At 38.4% G+C, this 15,530-nt stretch overlaps 1 protein-coding gene across 2 annotated transcripts in view; it reads right to left on the reverse strand.

Annotated features, from left to right (window-relative positions):
- Nucleotides 1-15,530, reverse strand: part of USP32 (ubiquitin specific peptidase 32) — a 205,409-nt gene that overhangs the window by 102,588 nt on the left and 87,291 nt on the right. For both annotated transcript variants that reach the window (XM_030828141.1, XM_030828142.1), the window contains exons 4-5: nucleotides 15,149-15,267; nucleotides 8,714-8,873 (exon numbers count right to left, since the gene is read on the reverse strand). In XM_030828141.1, coding sequence (XP_030684001.1) covers nucleotides 8,714-8,873; nucleotides 15,149-15,267 — 279 coding nt within the window. The remainder of the gene's footprint in view (nucleotides 1-8,713; nucleotides 8,874-15,148; nucleotides 15,268-15,530) is intronic.

Genomic DNA, 15,530 nt, shown 5'->3' on the forward strand with positions numbered 1-15,530 from the left:
GGCGACAGAGCCAGAGCCTGTCTCACAAAAAAATAAAAATAAAAATAAAAAAAAATAATAATAATAATAAAATGTTGAAACAGCAAATTATGATAGAAGAGTACAATGGTATTGATTAAAAAATTAGCTAAGATGTATTAAACCATAAACACCTGAACTTTGGGCTAAAGTTCTGATTCCATTTCTTAATTTAAATAACAGATAAGGTAACAATAGTTTGGAATTTGCACTTCAGAAAAATGTAATTACCATGACAAAATCTAAAATCTTGGGTAAACTGAGTAAGTTATTATTTATTTATTTTTTTGAGACAGAGTTTCACTCTTGTTACCCAGGCTGGAGTGCAATGGCACGGTCTTGGCTCACTGCGACCTCCGCTTCCTGGGTTCAAGCGATTCTCCTGCCTCAACCTCCCGAGTAGCTGGGATTACAGGCATCTGCCACCACACCCAGCTAACTTTTGTATTTTTAGTAGAGACGGGGTTTCACCATGTTGCCCAGGCTGGTCTTGAACTCCTGACCTCAGGTAATCCACCCACCTCAGCCTCCCAAAGTGGTGGGATTACAGGCTTGGGCCACCGCGCCTGGCCAAATCAAATAAGTTAATTATTCTAAGTCTGTACTGAATACACATAGCTCCACAGTTTCCTTTGTGATTCACATCAAAGAGAACAAAATATGATTAAACCTGGCAGTGTGTTCAACTTACTGTGACTTCAAATTTTACTTTATAATTGTGTATGAAAAAGTAATTAAAGGCATCTGCATGCTAACATGTTATTTAGAAGTTAAAAATTGTAATTCCTTTTTGTTTCCTAGATACCTTGGCTCATTACACAAATTTAAATGGAGTCGCTGATGCTTTAAAATAAATGTCTACTTATAAATCAGTTAATAACATTCCCTATTTTTATCACAAGTTTCCACATTCCTAACACATTATTAGAACAGTTCAATGTACCAAATATTATTTGAGTAGAAGAGCCTGCAAAGACATCAATAGTGAATTGTTTAGCCAGAATCAGAGTGAGAATTTATAGATAATATAAATCATAGTCATCAAATTGTAAACCTAACCATGTCAGAATTTCTCTAAGAAACTTAGCAGTAATTCTGACTTTGTGATAATGCTTTTCATAGTAAGACTCACTAAGGAAGTAGCTGCTTGCTGGAAGCCAGCAGCGATTCAGTTGTCTGTTGAATAAATTTATTGTTGGTTCTTTGTTTTTGTAAATTATAAAATAAAAGTAAACAAACTGGCAAGAAGAACACTTTCTTCCACAAATCTGGGCAAGTTAATTTTTATACTGATCTACAGCCCTGTATTTGAAAATTTGCTTGATCCCAAAACAATTATTCTCTGAAGACAGAGGGGTAAAAACCACTGACATTCACAAAGCCAAGTGTTCACGAATATAAAAGGATGCATATTCATTATAAAACACATGCTCTGGCCAGGTGCAGTGGCTCACGCCTGTAATCCCAGCACTTTGGGAGGCCGAGGCAGATGGATCATGAGGTCAGGAGTTCAAGACCAGCCTGGCCAATATGGTGAAACCCCATCTCTACTAAAAATACAAAAAATTAGCCAGGCGCGGTGGCAGGCGCCTGTAATCCCAGCTACTCAGGAGGGTGAGGCAGGAGAATCGCTGGAACTCAGAGGGCGGAGGTTGCAGTGAGCAGAGATCGTGCCACTGCACTCCAGCCTGGGCAACAGAGTGAGACTCCATCTCAAAAAAAAAAAAAAAAATGCTGTATACCAGGCACAGGGCTGAGTCCTTTTATTAATAATAACAAAAGGTATTACCTAATTTACTCCTTAAAACAGCCTTATAAGGTATATTGTATCATTATCCCTGTTTTACAAAGGAGGAAAAAGAAGTTCAAAGAGGTTAAATCTATTTCCCACAGCAATAGTAAGTGGCAGGGGTAGTCTGTGTGACGCAGAGGTTGAAGAACTACTAAATATTTTATCAGTGTTTCTCAAAATGCAGTTCATGGTCCATCTACATCAAAATCACTCTGGATGTCTGTAAAGTACAGAGTCCTAGGGCCCACTAAATAAAAATCTTTGCCGACAGAGCCAGTAACCTGCACTTCCAATAATTTCTCCAAATAATTCCAATGCTCAATATAGCTGGTAACTACCAATATGCCATAGCAGACTTACAGCTGAGTTTTTAATTTGGGGGTATTTCTCTTACAAGAAATAAGGATAGGACAAAACTCAACTAAGATGCCAGCAAATAAGAATGTTATAAATAACTGAGAAAACAGCATAATATTTCTTCAGGCTTTTACCATACACTACTGATTTATTTCAATGACTACCACAGAAATCAGTGGGCACATTGTAAGAGCAGTTAAAATCATTACATGTATTTAAAGCAAACTGACTCTTCATGTGCTTAAACTGAATGCTAATCAATGTTCTGTATCTGACATCATTTAGCTAACCAAAAGTTTTAGAAGGAAGACCTTAGAACTTTGCAACTTTCAACAGTTCTTTAAGTGTGTAAGTATCATAATTCATTTCCCCCTAAAAACATAGTATATACTCTTTTTTTTTTTTTTTTTTTTTTTTTTTTAATTGAGACAGGGTCTCGCTCTGTTGCCAGACTGGAGTGCAGTGGTGCAATCTCAGCTCACTGCAACCTCTGCCTCCCAGGTTCAAGCTATTCTCCTGCCTCAGCCTCCTGGGTAGCTGGGAACACAGGCACATGCCACTACATCCGGCTAATTTTTGTACTTTTAGTAGAGATGGGATTTCCCCATGTTGGCCAGGATGGTCTTGATCTCTTGACCTCGTGATCCACCCGTCTCGGCCTCCCAAAGTGCTGGGATTACAGGCATGAGCCACCGCGCCCAGCCAAACATAGTCTACTTTTATGAGAACATCACCATGGTATGAAGTTGTTAAACCTTATTTAAACATGATGATTTATCTTGGTCCTTCTCCCCTTGGTATGGCTTTAGCCTTACAGTCCTAAGAGGACACATCCCTTCTGCTCACTCTGGAGGCAATCAAATGTTTAAATCAAGACTTAGAATGTACCCTTTAAGAGGCTGAAAAATTTTCAATCCAGTTCAATCCAACAAAATGCATTTCGTCCACTAAACTAAGAAAAACTCAGAGGAATAGGACCTGAGCCATATTCTCAAGGGGCTTGCAACTTGTGGGGGTAAACAAAGTCATTTCCAACAGACTTAGAGATAGGGCAAAACGCAAATTAATTGCTTTAATTGAAATACAAAGTGTTGCAGAAATGCGAATTGTAAAATAAATAAACTCAAATTAAAGAGAAATGGACAAGCATGACAGAAAAGGCAGCATCTGAATTGGGCTTTGATGACAAAGAATCATCTCAATTGTCAAGGGTTTAAGATGAGGTACATTCTTAAATGAAGGAAGATTAGGAGTGACATATAGAGTGTAGCTATAATATAAAAGTTCATGGTGTGGTCACGGTATATTGATCAGTGCTCTGTAGTTGAGGCAAAGAATACATGTGAGGAGAAATGAGCACGGGAAATTAAGTCAAGGATGGGAAACTAAGAGACTCTGAAGCCATGCTAAGGAATTTAAACAAAGGTTTCTAAGCAGAGAAGTGAAGTAATTAAAATAAATTTAATGTCAATTTAATGTGAATTAAAAATACATTAAAAAAGTTGTCCTTCATCCTTTCGTATCATTGAGAGGAAGTAAAGTAAGAAAGATAAGAAACTTGTAATGATGGCACCAAGAAAGAAAGATGCAAGAAATATGTCTAAGATGGATAGAATCTAATATGAAGCTTGACAAGGAAAAGTCAAAGGTTAGTCAAGTTAGACACTGGAATTAAAAATACTATCAACCAGGATATAAAACACAGAAGGAAGAACAAGTTTGCCTTTTTTTTTTTTTTAAATACCTTTAGGTGGATCGTGGCAGGGAAAGATGAATTTGCTTTAGATATAAGATTTAGGTGCTAGAAAATATTACCAGGAGGCATTTATTAAAATGAATCTGAGGTTTCAGAAATACCTCAAGAGCAGAAAAGTTCATCTAGGTATCACCTGCAAAGATAGGAAGGATAGGTGAAGCATGGAAATGGCTGTGATGAAGCAAAGCATGTACATCATCCAAGAACAAAATAGAGCGAAGGGCTGATCCACTGGAAATAACTTTTATTTTAAAAGTAGGTGGTAAAAAGGGAACAGTAAAACTCGTAAGAAATAATAAGAATATTAGGAAACTACAATGTTTCAAAAACCAAAGGAGAAGAGAGTTTGAAGAAAACTGATCAACAGTGTTAAAATGCTGCAGAGATGTTAGGGGGTACATGAAACTAAAAAGAAAACAATCATTAGGAATTAGAAGGTCATTATTGTAGGTGAAACAATCAATGTACAGGAATATTTGTTTCAAATAATTCAAGATTTTTTCTTTTTTCCTTTTTTTTTTTTTTTTTTTGAGACAGAGGCTCGCCCTGTTGCCCAGGCTGGAGTGCAGTGGCATGATCTTGGCTCACTGCAACCCCCACCTCCCAGGTTCAAGTGATTCTCCTGCCTCTGCCTCCCGAGTAGCTGGGACTACAGGGGTCTGCCACCACGGCTGGCTAATTATTGTATTTTTTTTTTTTAGAAGAGACGGGTTTTCACCATATTGGCCAGGCTGGTCTCAAACTCCTAACCTTGTGATCTGCCCGCCTCGGCCTCCCAAACTGCTGGGATTACAGGTGTGAGCCACCACGCCCAGCCTAATTCAAGATTTCTTAAGGCAAAAGTATTTTTAACTTTTAGATACTACTAAAAATCCAAAAAAAAAGATTATTTTCAAATAAGACGGAGCCATTTTTAACATACTGAAAATTATTTGACTGATTAAATAAATTTGTTTTCTCTAATAATACAGTGCTTTCAAAAAGAGAAAATAAGCAGCTTCTGCTTTCAAAGTAATTTTTTAATCAACTGACAAAGACTAGCTCCTTAACCAAATTTTTTAGGTTCCTCTAAGCTCACTTCTACTGTTTCATTCTTGGTTCCCTTCCTGTCATTGGTCTATCCTAGACCAGTTTTAGATAAGAATCCAGCAATAGTCATTCCCCTCATCTTGGGCTGCTTTAGCAAGAATCCCCTACCTTTGATGTCTCCTCTTTGTAATTTTTCTATCCACTGACCACCTCACCTTAATCCTTGGCTATAAATCCCCACTTGTCGTTGTTATATTGAGAGCTGAGCTTATCTCTCTCCCCTACTGCAATACCCTTAATTGCAATAGTCTTGAATAATGTCTTCCTCACTGTTTTAACAAATATCAGAATAATTTTTTCTTTAACACAACAAGGCATTTAAGGAAAGCGGTCACACTCTTGTCAATATTAACAGAAAACTAATTTACCATACAATCACAAATAAAAGTGAAAGTTCAACAGAATATCCATATGAGTGACAACTTAAATATTAAGGTAAGTTAAAGTTTACACAGTGAGTATAAAAAGGTTCCCTCAATATTTTAAGCAAAATATTTTTTTTAAAAGGGTTTCCTATTTAAAACAAAGACAAGGGCACCGAAAAGTAGTAGAATCAAGCTTATTGCCCATTCATGCCAGAACTTACCAGTCAGAACTTTTAATAATAACAGAATGAAAATGGGAGAAAGTAGCTGGTGTGTAATCAGTAGTCAAGTTATATGTCATATAAAGTAATGGATACAAATAGTGCTTGACACCCAAATTCCTCTATTCAGTCAACAAATACTTATTTAGGCTTGGCCCAAGGTTGGAAAGATAGAATAATACTGCAGACCCCCTCTGCCAGAAAGGATCCTATGAGTTAGGAGACATGACATGTACAAATAAGCAGAATGCTATAAATAGTTATAATACAAAGATGAATGGGATAAATTAATTCAAGAAGGGTACAAGTAAGGTGTTATCAGACTTCGAGAAATGAGAGATAATTTCTGATAAGAAGGCAAGAAAAGGTTTCATGAAAAAAGTGTATGTGATTTAAGTCTTCATGGATGATTGCTAGGATTTAACACGTAGAAGAAGAAGAGAAGGCATTTTAGTGATAGAAAGAAGCATAAGGAAAAGCAGCCCAGGCACAGTGGCTCACACCTATAATCCCAGCACTTTGAGAGGCCAAGGCAGGTGGATCACCTGAGGTCAGGAGTTCAAGACCAGCCTGGCCAACACAGTGAAGCCCCATCTCTAAAAAAATACAAAAATTAGCTGGCATGGTAGTGCATGCCTGTAATCACAGCTACTTGGGAGGCCAAGGCAAGAGAATCGCTTGAATCTAGGAGGCGGAGGCTGCAGTGAGTCCACTGCACTCCAGCCCGGACAAAAGAGTGAGACTGTGTGTCCAAAAAAAAAAAGGAAAAGCAGAGTGTATTAACAGTTTTCTGTATCCAATGGAAAGAAGAACAGTAGAAATTAACACTTAGGCCTGTGTAGTGAATTGAATACTGTCTCCCAAACATTCGTGATTATCTGGAATCTCAGAATATGGTCTTATTTGGAAATAGGGTCTTTGTGGATGTAATGAATTAAGGATCTTGAGGTAAAATTATCCTGGATTTAGCCTGGGCCCTGAATCCAAAGAGGAAAGGACACAGAAACACACAGAGAAGGCCATGTGAAGACAGAGGCAAAGAATGGGAGATGCTGCCACAAACCAAGGAATGCTTGGGGTCACCAAAAAATGGAAGAGGCAAGGAATAATTCTTTTCTAGGGACTGAGGCAGAGCAGGAGGCACCTTTTGAGGGGCCGAGGGGCCTAGGGGTCCCTGCATGCATGGAAATAAAGGATATTCCTGAGTTCCTTCAAGTGAAACTCTAGGTATCTATCTAGCCAGCCCTGAGAAATAAGTAACTTGTTAAGCCAGAAAGTAATAGTGGCCTAAAAGAAGATGTTTGATTTCCCTATAGCAACTAAAGATAACATCTTAATATGTGTCCCTGAGTTGTCATTCAGAAGCACAGACCCCCTCCCTCACCAAGAACTCCCACTGAGCTGATCCGACCTTAGACCACGGGGGAACTAAAGACTCAATGCTCACCATCCTTCTTTGTTCTAAATTTCTTCCCAGGCTGGGTGTGGTGGCTCACGCCAGTAATCCTAGCACTTTGGGAGGCTGAGGCGGGTGGATCACTTGAGGTCAGGAGTTTGAAACCAGCCTGGCCAACATGGTGAAACCCCTTCTCTGCTAAAAATACAAAAAATTTAGCTGTGCGTGGTGGCAGGCGCCTATAATCCCAGCTACTCAGGAGGCTGAGGCAGAAGAATCACTTGAACCTGGGAGGTGGAGGTTGCAGTGAGCCGAGATAACACCGCTGCACTCCAGCCTGGGCAACAGAGCAATACTTCGTCTCAAATTAATTAATTAATTAATTTCTTCCTGAAGGGCTTGGAGGGAGTCACACCCGTGAGCCAGTTAACGTTCTTTTCTGCTGACCTCAAATTTTAAAAAGATGGTTCTCTTCCTTAACCAATTGCAAATCAGAAAATTTTTAAATCTGTCTACCTATCTATGACCTACCTGTAAGCTCCCCCTTCAAGATATTTGACCCTTTTAGGCCAAAACCAATGAGCATCCTCCATGTATTGATTTACGATTTTTGCCTGTAGCTTCTATATTCCTGAAAGCTACCCTTGCCTTTAAAAACCCTTACCCGTGAGCCTTGGGGAGGTTGGGCTTTGAGCATTTATCTGGTCCTCTTTGCTTAATGCCCTATAAATGTCTTCCTTTCTACTGCTACACAAACTCTGGTGTACATATGTGATTTTTACTGAGCCAGGTAAGCAGACCCAATTGCGGTTCTATAACAGGACTTGTTATAGAGGGAACACAGCCCTATAAACATCTTGATTTCAGCTGCTAAAACTGAGTAAATGTCTCGTTTCAGTTTATGAATTGTGGTAATTTGTTATAGCAATCCTAGGAAACTAATATAGCTTTGTTAAGGACAATTCACAGAGGGCTATATTTTCCATGCCCAGCATTTCTTTTCATTACATTTTGAAAAAAAAAAACAAAATACTGACAAAAAAAATTTCTCAGGCCGGGCATGGTGGCTCACACCTGTAATCCCAGCACTTTGGGAGGCCAAGGTGGGTGGATCACAAGGTCAGGAGATTGAGACCATCCTGGCTAACATGGTGAAACCCCGACTCTACTAAAAGTACAAAAAAATTAGCCAGGCGTGGTGGTGGGCGCCTGTAGTCCCAGCTACTTGGGAGGCTGAGGCAGGAGAATGGCGTGAACCCGGGAGGTGGAGATTGCAGTGAGCCGAGATCACGCCACTGCACTCGAGCCTGGGCAACACAGGGAGACTTCGTCTCAAAAAAAAAAAAAAAGTCTTGGCTGGGCGCAGTGACTCACGACTGTAATCCCAGGACTTTGGGAAACTGAGGTGGAAGGATGACTTGAGCCCAAGAGTTCAAGACCAGCATAGGCAATATAGACCCCTGCAGTCTCTACAAAAGATAAAATAATTAGCCAGGCATGGTGGCGAGTGCCTGTAGTCCCAGCTGCTTGGGAGGATGAGGTGAGAGGATTGCTTGAGCCCAGGAGGTCGAGATTGCTGTAAGCCACAATGGTGCTACTGCACTCCAGCCTGGGATAGAATTTAAATAAATTTCTCCTTTATAAGCATATTCTCATATTACCAGCCAATTATATATTTTAAAAAAGGCAAACAGAAAACAATGAAATGTCATTACTTACAATGTGTGACTCCAGCCAGAGTTTGGTAGAAAGTAGGAGTATCACTATCATCAGTGAGGGTAACATATACACCTCCAGATAGAAGCCATCGAGAGAAAGTAAAAGCATCTTTGTTTAGAAAAAGCCAATTTCTAAACTTTTCATAGTTTACCTTTTCACCCTAAAATTAAAACAAGAAAACATAAGTTTAGTCAAATTTTAAGGTATCTTACTTGGAACCTGCACAATCTGAAATTTGCAATTAGTTGGCAACTACCTTTCTGCTATCTACAAACGAAGGATTATCTAATAACACTGCAGGGTGTATATACATATTTAGAAATCAAACTGTTTTCAAAAATAATTGTGCTTCATAACTTCTACTTGCATAAAATCTGTATGTTAATTACAAATTATTTCATCAAGGGCCGGGCGCGGTGGCTCACGCTTGTAATCCCAGCACTTTGGGAGGCCGAGGCGGGCGGATCACGAGGTCAGGAGATCGAGACCACGGTGAAACCCCGTCTCTACTAAAAATACAAAAAAAATTAGCCGGGCGTGGTGGCGGGCGCCTGTAGTCCCAGCTACTCAGAGAGGCTGAGGCAGAAGAATGGCGTGAATCCGGGAGGTGGAGCTTGCAGTGAGACGAGATTGCGCCACTGCACTCCAGCCTGGGCGACAGAGCGAGACTCCGTCTCAAAAAAAAAAAAAAAAAAAAAATTATTTCATCAATTTAGTAAAGCAGTACACTGCCAATAAGCCAGATTTTGTTTGCTAAGTATATCCCAAAACCAGTAAACTGCATTTTTTTTTTGTTTTGTTTTTTCTTTTTGTTTGTTTGAGATGGAGTCTCACTTTGTCGCCCAGGCTGGACTGCAGTGGCGCGATCTTGGCTCACTGCAAGCTCCGCCTCCCGGGTTCATGCCATTCTCCTGCCTCAGCCTCCCGAGTAGCTGGGACTACAAGCACCCACCACCACGCCCGGCTAATTTTTTGTATTTTTTAGTAGAGATGGGGTTTCACCGTGTTAGCCAGGATGGTCTTGATATCCTGACCTCGTGATCCGCCCACCTTGGCCTCCCAAAGTGCTGGGATTACAGGCGTGAGCCACTGTGCCCGGCCATCTGCATTTCTTTAAACATTTAATAAATCCAATTTTTCACTTGCCTTATCCCTCTTCTTTAGCACTCTGCCTGAGTTACTATATTTTAATTAAATCTGTATGGAATTAAAATACTCTTTAAATTTCATTTGTGAATTAAAAACAACTATCCAGGTGTCCTCCTAGAGTAGACAATCAGGATCCCAGAAGGCATCACTGAAAACATGTATGTACACAAAGAACAAAAAGAAGCAAGTTGATTTCTGTTTCTTTGCTTTCTTTCCAGGTATTTTTCTTGATATATCTCTGGAGAAAAGTATCCAAGCTGAAAAAGAGCATCATATGGTTGTTCAAGCCAATCCCTTTGCTTGGAAGACAAGAGATCCTAGATTTAGTGGGAGCCAGGTATTTCTAAGCAGAAAAAGGGAGAAGCAATTCACAAGGAAATACAATGAAGTTACAACCTGAACTATTTGATTAGGAAGAAAAAGAAAGAAATACAATGAATAATGACAGTCAAGATTGGAGCAGCTCTAATCCTAATAGACATGTTAAAAAATACAAATAATTAGTTACCTAAAAGAAATATGGTAGAAACATATCTACATTGTTTAGTAGCATCCCATTAAGTGAGGCGATACTCTTAGCCTGGTAGTTTCAGAACATTTAACGTGACTGCAATCCAAGCAATCAAGACATTGACAGCCTTGTTTTTCTGAATGGAAGAATATGGTGTGAAAGTGGATCATACAAATTGGGTCATTCTTGTCATAACTAAATCAGAGTCAACAGGCCCGGGGTAGAAAGCGTTCACGATACACTGCTCTTGAAATGTAATTCTCTGTAAGTCCAGCTGCTGAGATGACTTGCTGCAACTAATTTTGCCCACCACCATCGCCCACCAACTGGAGTTTGCCAGCTCCCTGAAGCTTTACTAATACCAATGAACTTTCTCTCAGGACCATATGTAACACTCCCCTTTTTAGAAAACTCCCAACCTTCTCTTTGTTCTTTGGACATACTGAAGATCACCCAGTCTGCACGTATGCTCTATATATTTTTATTTTGACGTTGACAATGACATTCAGACATGTTGCAGGGACATGTGAGTGCACTGCCAACATGTTTAGAGATGAGAGTTCCTACCCATATTCTTTCTGTATCCCACGTTTAGTCTAGAAAGAAGCTTAGTATAAATTCTACAAGCTGATGCACATTTTTACACACATTAACATCTCTGACATTGGGATAAGTCTTAAAATCAATAGCATCCTTTAATTGTAATTTCTTAGTGGTTGTGATATTGTTAAATATATATTTGGTCTTCATCTCTTTTTCTGGCATGCAACTCCTAAAATTCTTGTAATCTCCAAAGTGATAAATGACTCTGCATGCTAATGAATTGACTCCAAGGCTGGGTGGGGGGCTGCTAGATAGCCTCAGGATGGGGGCTGGCCACTGGAAAAAAATAAAATAAAATAATGATTAACCTCTAGGGAGGGAAGGGAGAGGGCTGAAAGTTGAGCTGATTACCAATGGTCAATGATTTAATCAATCATGATCACTAGTGAAGATGTCTAGGGGTCAGTTTTGTGGAACTAATCCCTCAACCTGTGGGATCTGACACTATCTCTAGGTAGACCCTTCTACCACCTTCACACAGAGCTAATACCAAATGTTTACAATGTCCTAAGAACTGCTCTAAATATTTCAAATACTAATTTAATCTTCAAAACACTCTCTACAGAAGACACTATTATTATCCCCATTTTATCATGAGAAAACCAAGACACCAAAAGGTTAAGGAATTTGCCTACTGTTATACAGTGGAAGAAAGAGGACTGAACTCAGGTAGTCCAGGCTCCAAATTAGCCTGTCTAAGTGAAATACAAAGTAATCTCTGAAATTCACTTGCCCGTTGGGAATCATTCCACATAACTGGTAGACTAAAAATTATACTGTCAAATCTGATTTTTTATGTTTTTGAGTCATGGATCTCTTCTAAAAAGAGAAGAATAGTATAAAATATAAATTTCCATTTTAAGAGTCAACAACCTAAAATAAGTCAGTGAGAAAAAAAACTTCATGCAACACCTAGGTGGATTTCTTTATAACTTCATCTGTCAAGGCTAATAATAAAGCACAAGACAGAAAAAGCTGAGACCCATATCATTTAAATCTAAGCACTAGGTCCTTGTATTTTAGCTAAAGTGCTTCTCTGCGTGTGTGTGTGTGTGTGTGTGTGTGTGTATAAACATAAAAACAACACAAAGCATTGTTATTGAAGGTCTGAATTAACCTATTCTAATATAAATACTTAGATAGCAAGGTTCTGCATGCAATCATCAGACACACTACTCAGATATTACAGCAGGCAAATAAATCAAATAGTTGAATCAAATACCAATAGCTCATTTACAATGTTGGTTTTATACCAACTAGAGGTATCTAATAATTCAAATAGCCATATACATGAGCTTCACATTTCTTTGATCTTTTCTCCTCTAAAGATCTTATTAAAAACACCACCAACTCAGGCATTAACTACCATAGTCTTATGATGTCTTTATTATAGTAACTTCCTCTTCCCATAATTGAAAATTTAAGCATTCCACTCTTCCTATCACAATTTCTTCTTATGAGTACATTCCATCTAGTATCCTGACACCAGCAATTTTTTAATTCCACAGGACCTACACCAATGACCTGCCTGCAGATCACCAAATTTAATGATCACTTCTCAGTGATCAAAGGTCAACTCACTAGACCTTTCAGGGTATCTGACATAGTTGAGTTCTCCTTCCTTCTTGAAACATTGTCCTCAGTTGGCTTCCAGGACACTATTCTCTTTTATTAATCCTCTTTTCTTTCAGGCCATTTCTTAGTGGTCTGTTTTGAGTCCTGTTCATCTCTCCAAACTCTAAACACTGGATTACAGGACTCATTCTTCCAACCTGTTTTCTATCTAAACTTACTACTAGATGATCTCATCCTCACCTGTAAGCCAACAACAAATCCTTTACTCCTCAACAACAGATTTATATATCAAAAATCACATTTGACAACTCCACTTGAGTGTCTGATAGGATTCTCAAGTGTAATTACAACTTTCTTGATATCCAACCCCCTAACCTGCTTCTCCATTACTCTTAGCCATCTCAGTTAGTGGTAACTCCATTCATTTACTGAATCAGGCTAAATACTAATCATCTTCCCTCTACTCATTCTGTCACATAGTCCAGAATCAATACAAGAAAAAATTCTAGGCCAACTCTACCTTTGAAATAAATGCAGAATCTGAAAACTTCTCATTACCTCACTGCTACACCATGTTCTAAATGATTGATTAAATCATTGACCATTAGTAATCATGATCCTCACGCCTGGATTATTCAGATACCTCAATTGGACTCAGTTCAGCCTGCTTCCCACATAAGATCCAAAGTGATCATGTGTGTAAAAAAAAAAAAAAAAACTCATATTTTGTTACTCCTCTATTCAAAACCTTCCAGTGGTTTCTATCTCACTCAGGGTAAAAGTCAAAGGACTCGCGCTGCCCTATAGGGCAACATATAATCATTTCCTACCACTCCCCTGTTCACACCACTCCAACTAAATTGGCCTTTTTATTGTTCCTTGGACATACAAGGACACCCCCACCTCAAGGCCTTTGCTATATTCTCTTGATGAAAAGTGGTCCTCCACATATCTTCACGGTTTTCTTTCTCACTTGCTATAAATTCTTTACTCAAACCTTACTTATCTGATAGACCTAACCATTCTATATAAAATAACAAGATTCAGATTTTCTCTATTACCACCTTCTTCCTTTATTCTACTTTATTTTCCCCTATAGCACTAATTATCAGCTAATACATGTGCCTGCTATTGTGCTTAAATTTTTAGAGTACTGGGTAGCCAACCACACTTAGTTTCCATCTACAAAAATGAGAATGTCTGCATAAACCTTATTAAAATGAAAAAAGACACTTCCTGAAAAAGAAAAAAGAGTATTAATGTTTTGGACATCCATGTCAAAAATCCAGAGTCAGGTTTGCTAGATTATCTTTTTTTCTTATAAGCAAATTTTTATTATGGGGAAAAAAACAAATCATAGCTCAGTTCATCCTGAAGTAGTAAATTACTATCACAGCAACTTCCAATCAATATGTCAGAACCAAAAACACAGGAAGCACATCCTTTTGCACCTGACACTTGGAAATGCTGGATAAAACGTAACACCATAACCACCACCAAAAACTGCATGCTAGGCTCAAAAGCAAGAAAGAGATATCACCAGGTGCTATCAACACAGGAGATATTCAAAACCAGTGTTAAGAAACTAATGATAGACAGTCCAAAGATATATCAGAACCAGATACATGCAAATGGCTGAAATACGGACAATCAATGTCTATACAGTCATGAAGGCAGAGCTAACTCCCCAAATAAAACAAAGAACAATGGAGGACTGTCATACTGCTGAAATGGAATTGTGTCAAAAAGCCACCCATAAGAAACTGGGCACCACTGAGTGCTGCATGAAAGAATCAGAACTTCTAAAGGGATTTTTACTCTACAATCACTAAAGACTTTTCACATACTAGCAGACCTCTGAAAAGAAAAGTAAAATAATTCTCTCTGTTAAAGATATACTTTTTCTATTGTTGAATTGTTTCTATTGTTTAAATTTTCTATAAAGACACAATGAAAATATATTATTTTTGAAAACAGAAAAAATGACTTTCCCCACCCTCTGGTAGAGTCGGGGTCTTGCTACATTGTCCAGGCTGGTCTTGAACTCCTGGGCTCAAGAGATCTTCTCACCTGGGTCACCCAAAGTACTTGGATTATAGGTGTGAGCCACCTTGCCTGGCCCAAAGATGGCAATTTTTTAACATAAATATTTCACTATGCAAATCAACTAGGTGAAATAAATGACAAAATAGGCCTTGATGAAACAGGTCACGGATGGCTCAAGGCTAATGAATGAATGATATCCATGATGAAAAGCAAGGACACTACAACATGAGCACCATTTCAGGTTCCTGCAAGAGTGTGTGTGTGTGTGTGTGTGTGTGTGTTGCTGTGTTAGTGAAGTATATAGAATTGTGTTTCATTATACTCTAAGTATGAATAGTTGCCTTTACAGTAGAATTGAAAATTTTCAGATTCACAAATATAACAGTAATGAGAGTCATGGAATAGCACATAAATGGAAACATCAATAAATATAAAAATGCCAAGAGTAATCTGCACATAAACATCTGTTTGCCATACGTAAAACTTATTACACAACTAAGAGTTAATACTTTGTCAACGAAAAGGCATAAAATGTAAATCTTTAAATATACCTCTGAGAAACACTTCCTGAGTGTATCTGGGACTTTACCATCCACCACATGGAGCATTCTTTCCATTTCTTCCCGTATAACATAGTTCCCAGATTCACTTGAAAAAAGACTAAAAATGTCTAAGAAAAAGAAAGATAGAATAAATTAATCTTAACAAAGATCAAATATACGTTGGAAGTAGGGAGAAAAGACAAAGCTACAATTAACTGAGTGATTACTAGGGCCAAGCACTTTATAAATATAGTTTATTCTTTAAAATAATCCAGCAACAAAAATTTAAAACAGCAGTGTAGTATCTTTTCAAACATGCCAAATTTGCAAAAATCTTTAGGTATAACAACAAAGACTAGGAGAAACAGGACCTCTTATACACTGTTAATAG

The sequence above is a fragment of the Nomascus leucogenys genome, chromosome 14, assembly GCF_006542625.1.
Source record: "Nomascus leucogenys isolate Asia chromosome 14, Asia_NLE_v1, whole genome shotgun sequence".
In the NCBI taxonomy this organism is placed as follows: Eukaryota; Metazoa; Chordata; class Mammalia; order Primates; family Hylobatidae; genus Nomascus; species Nomascus leucogenys.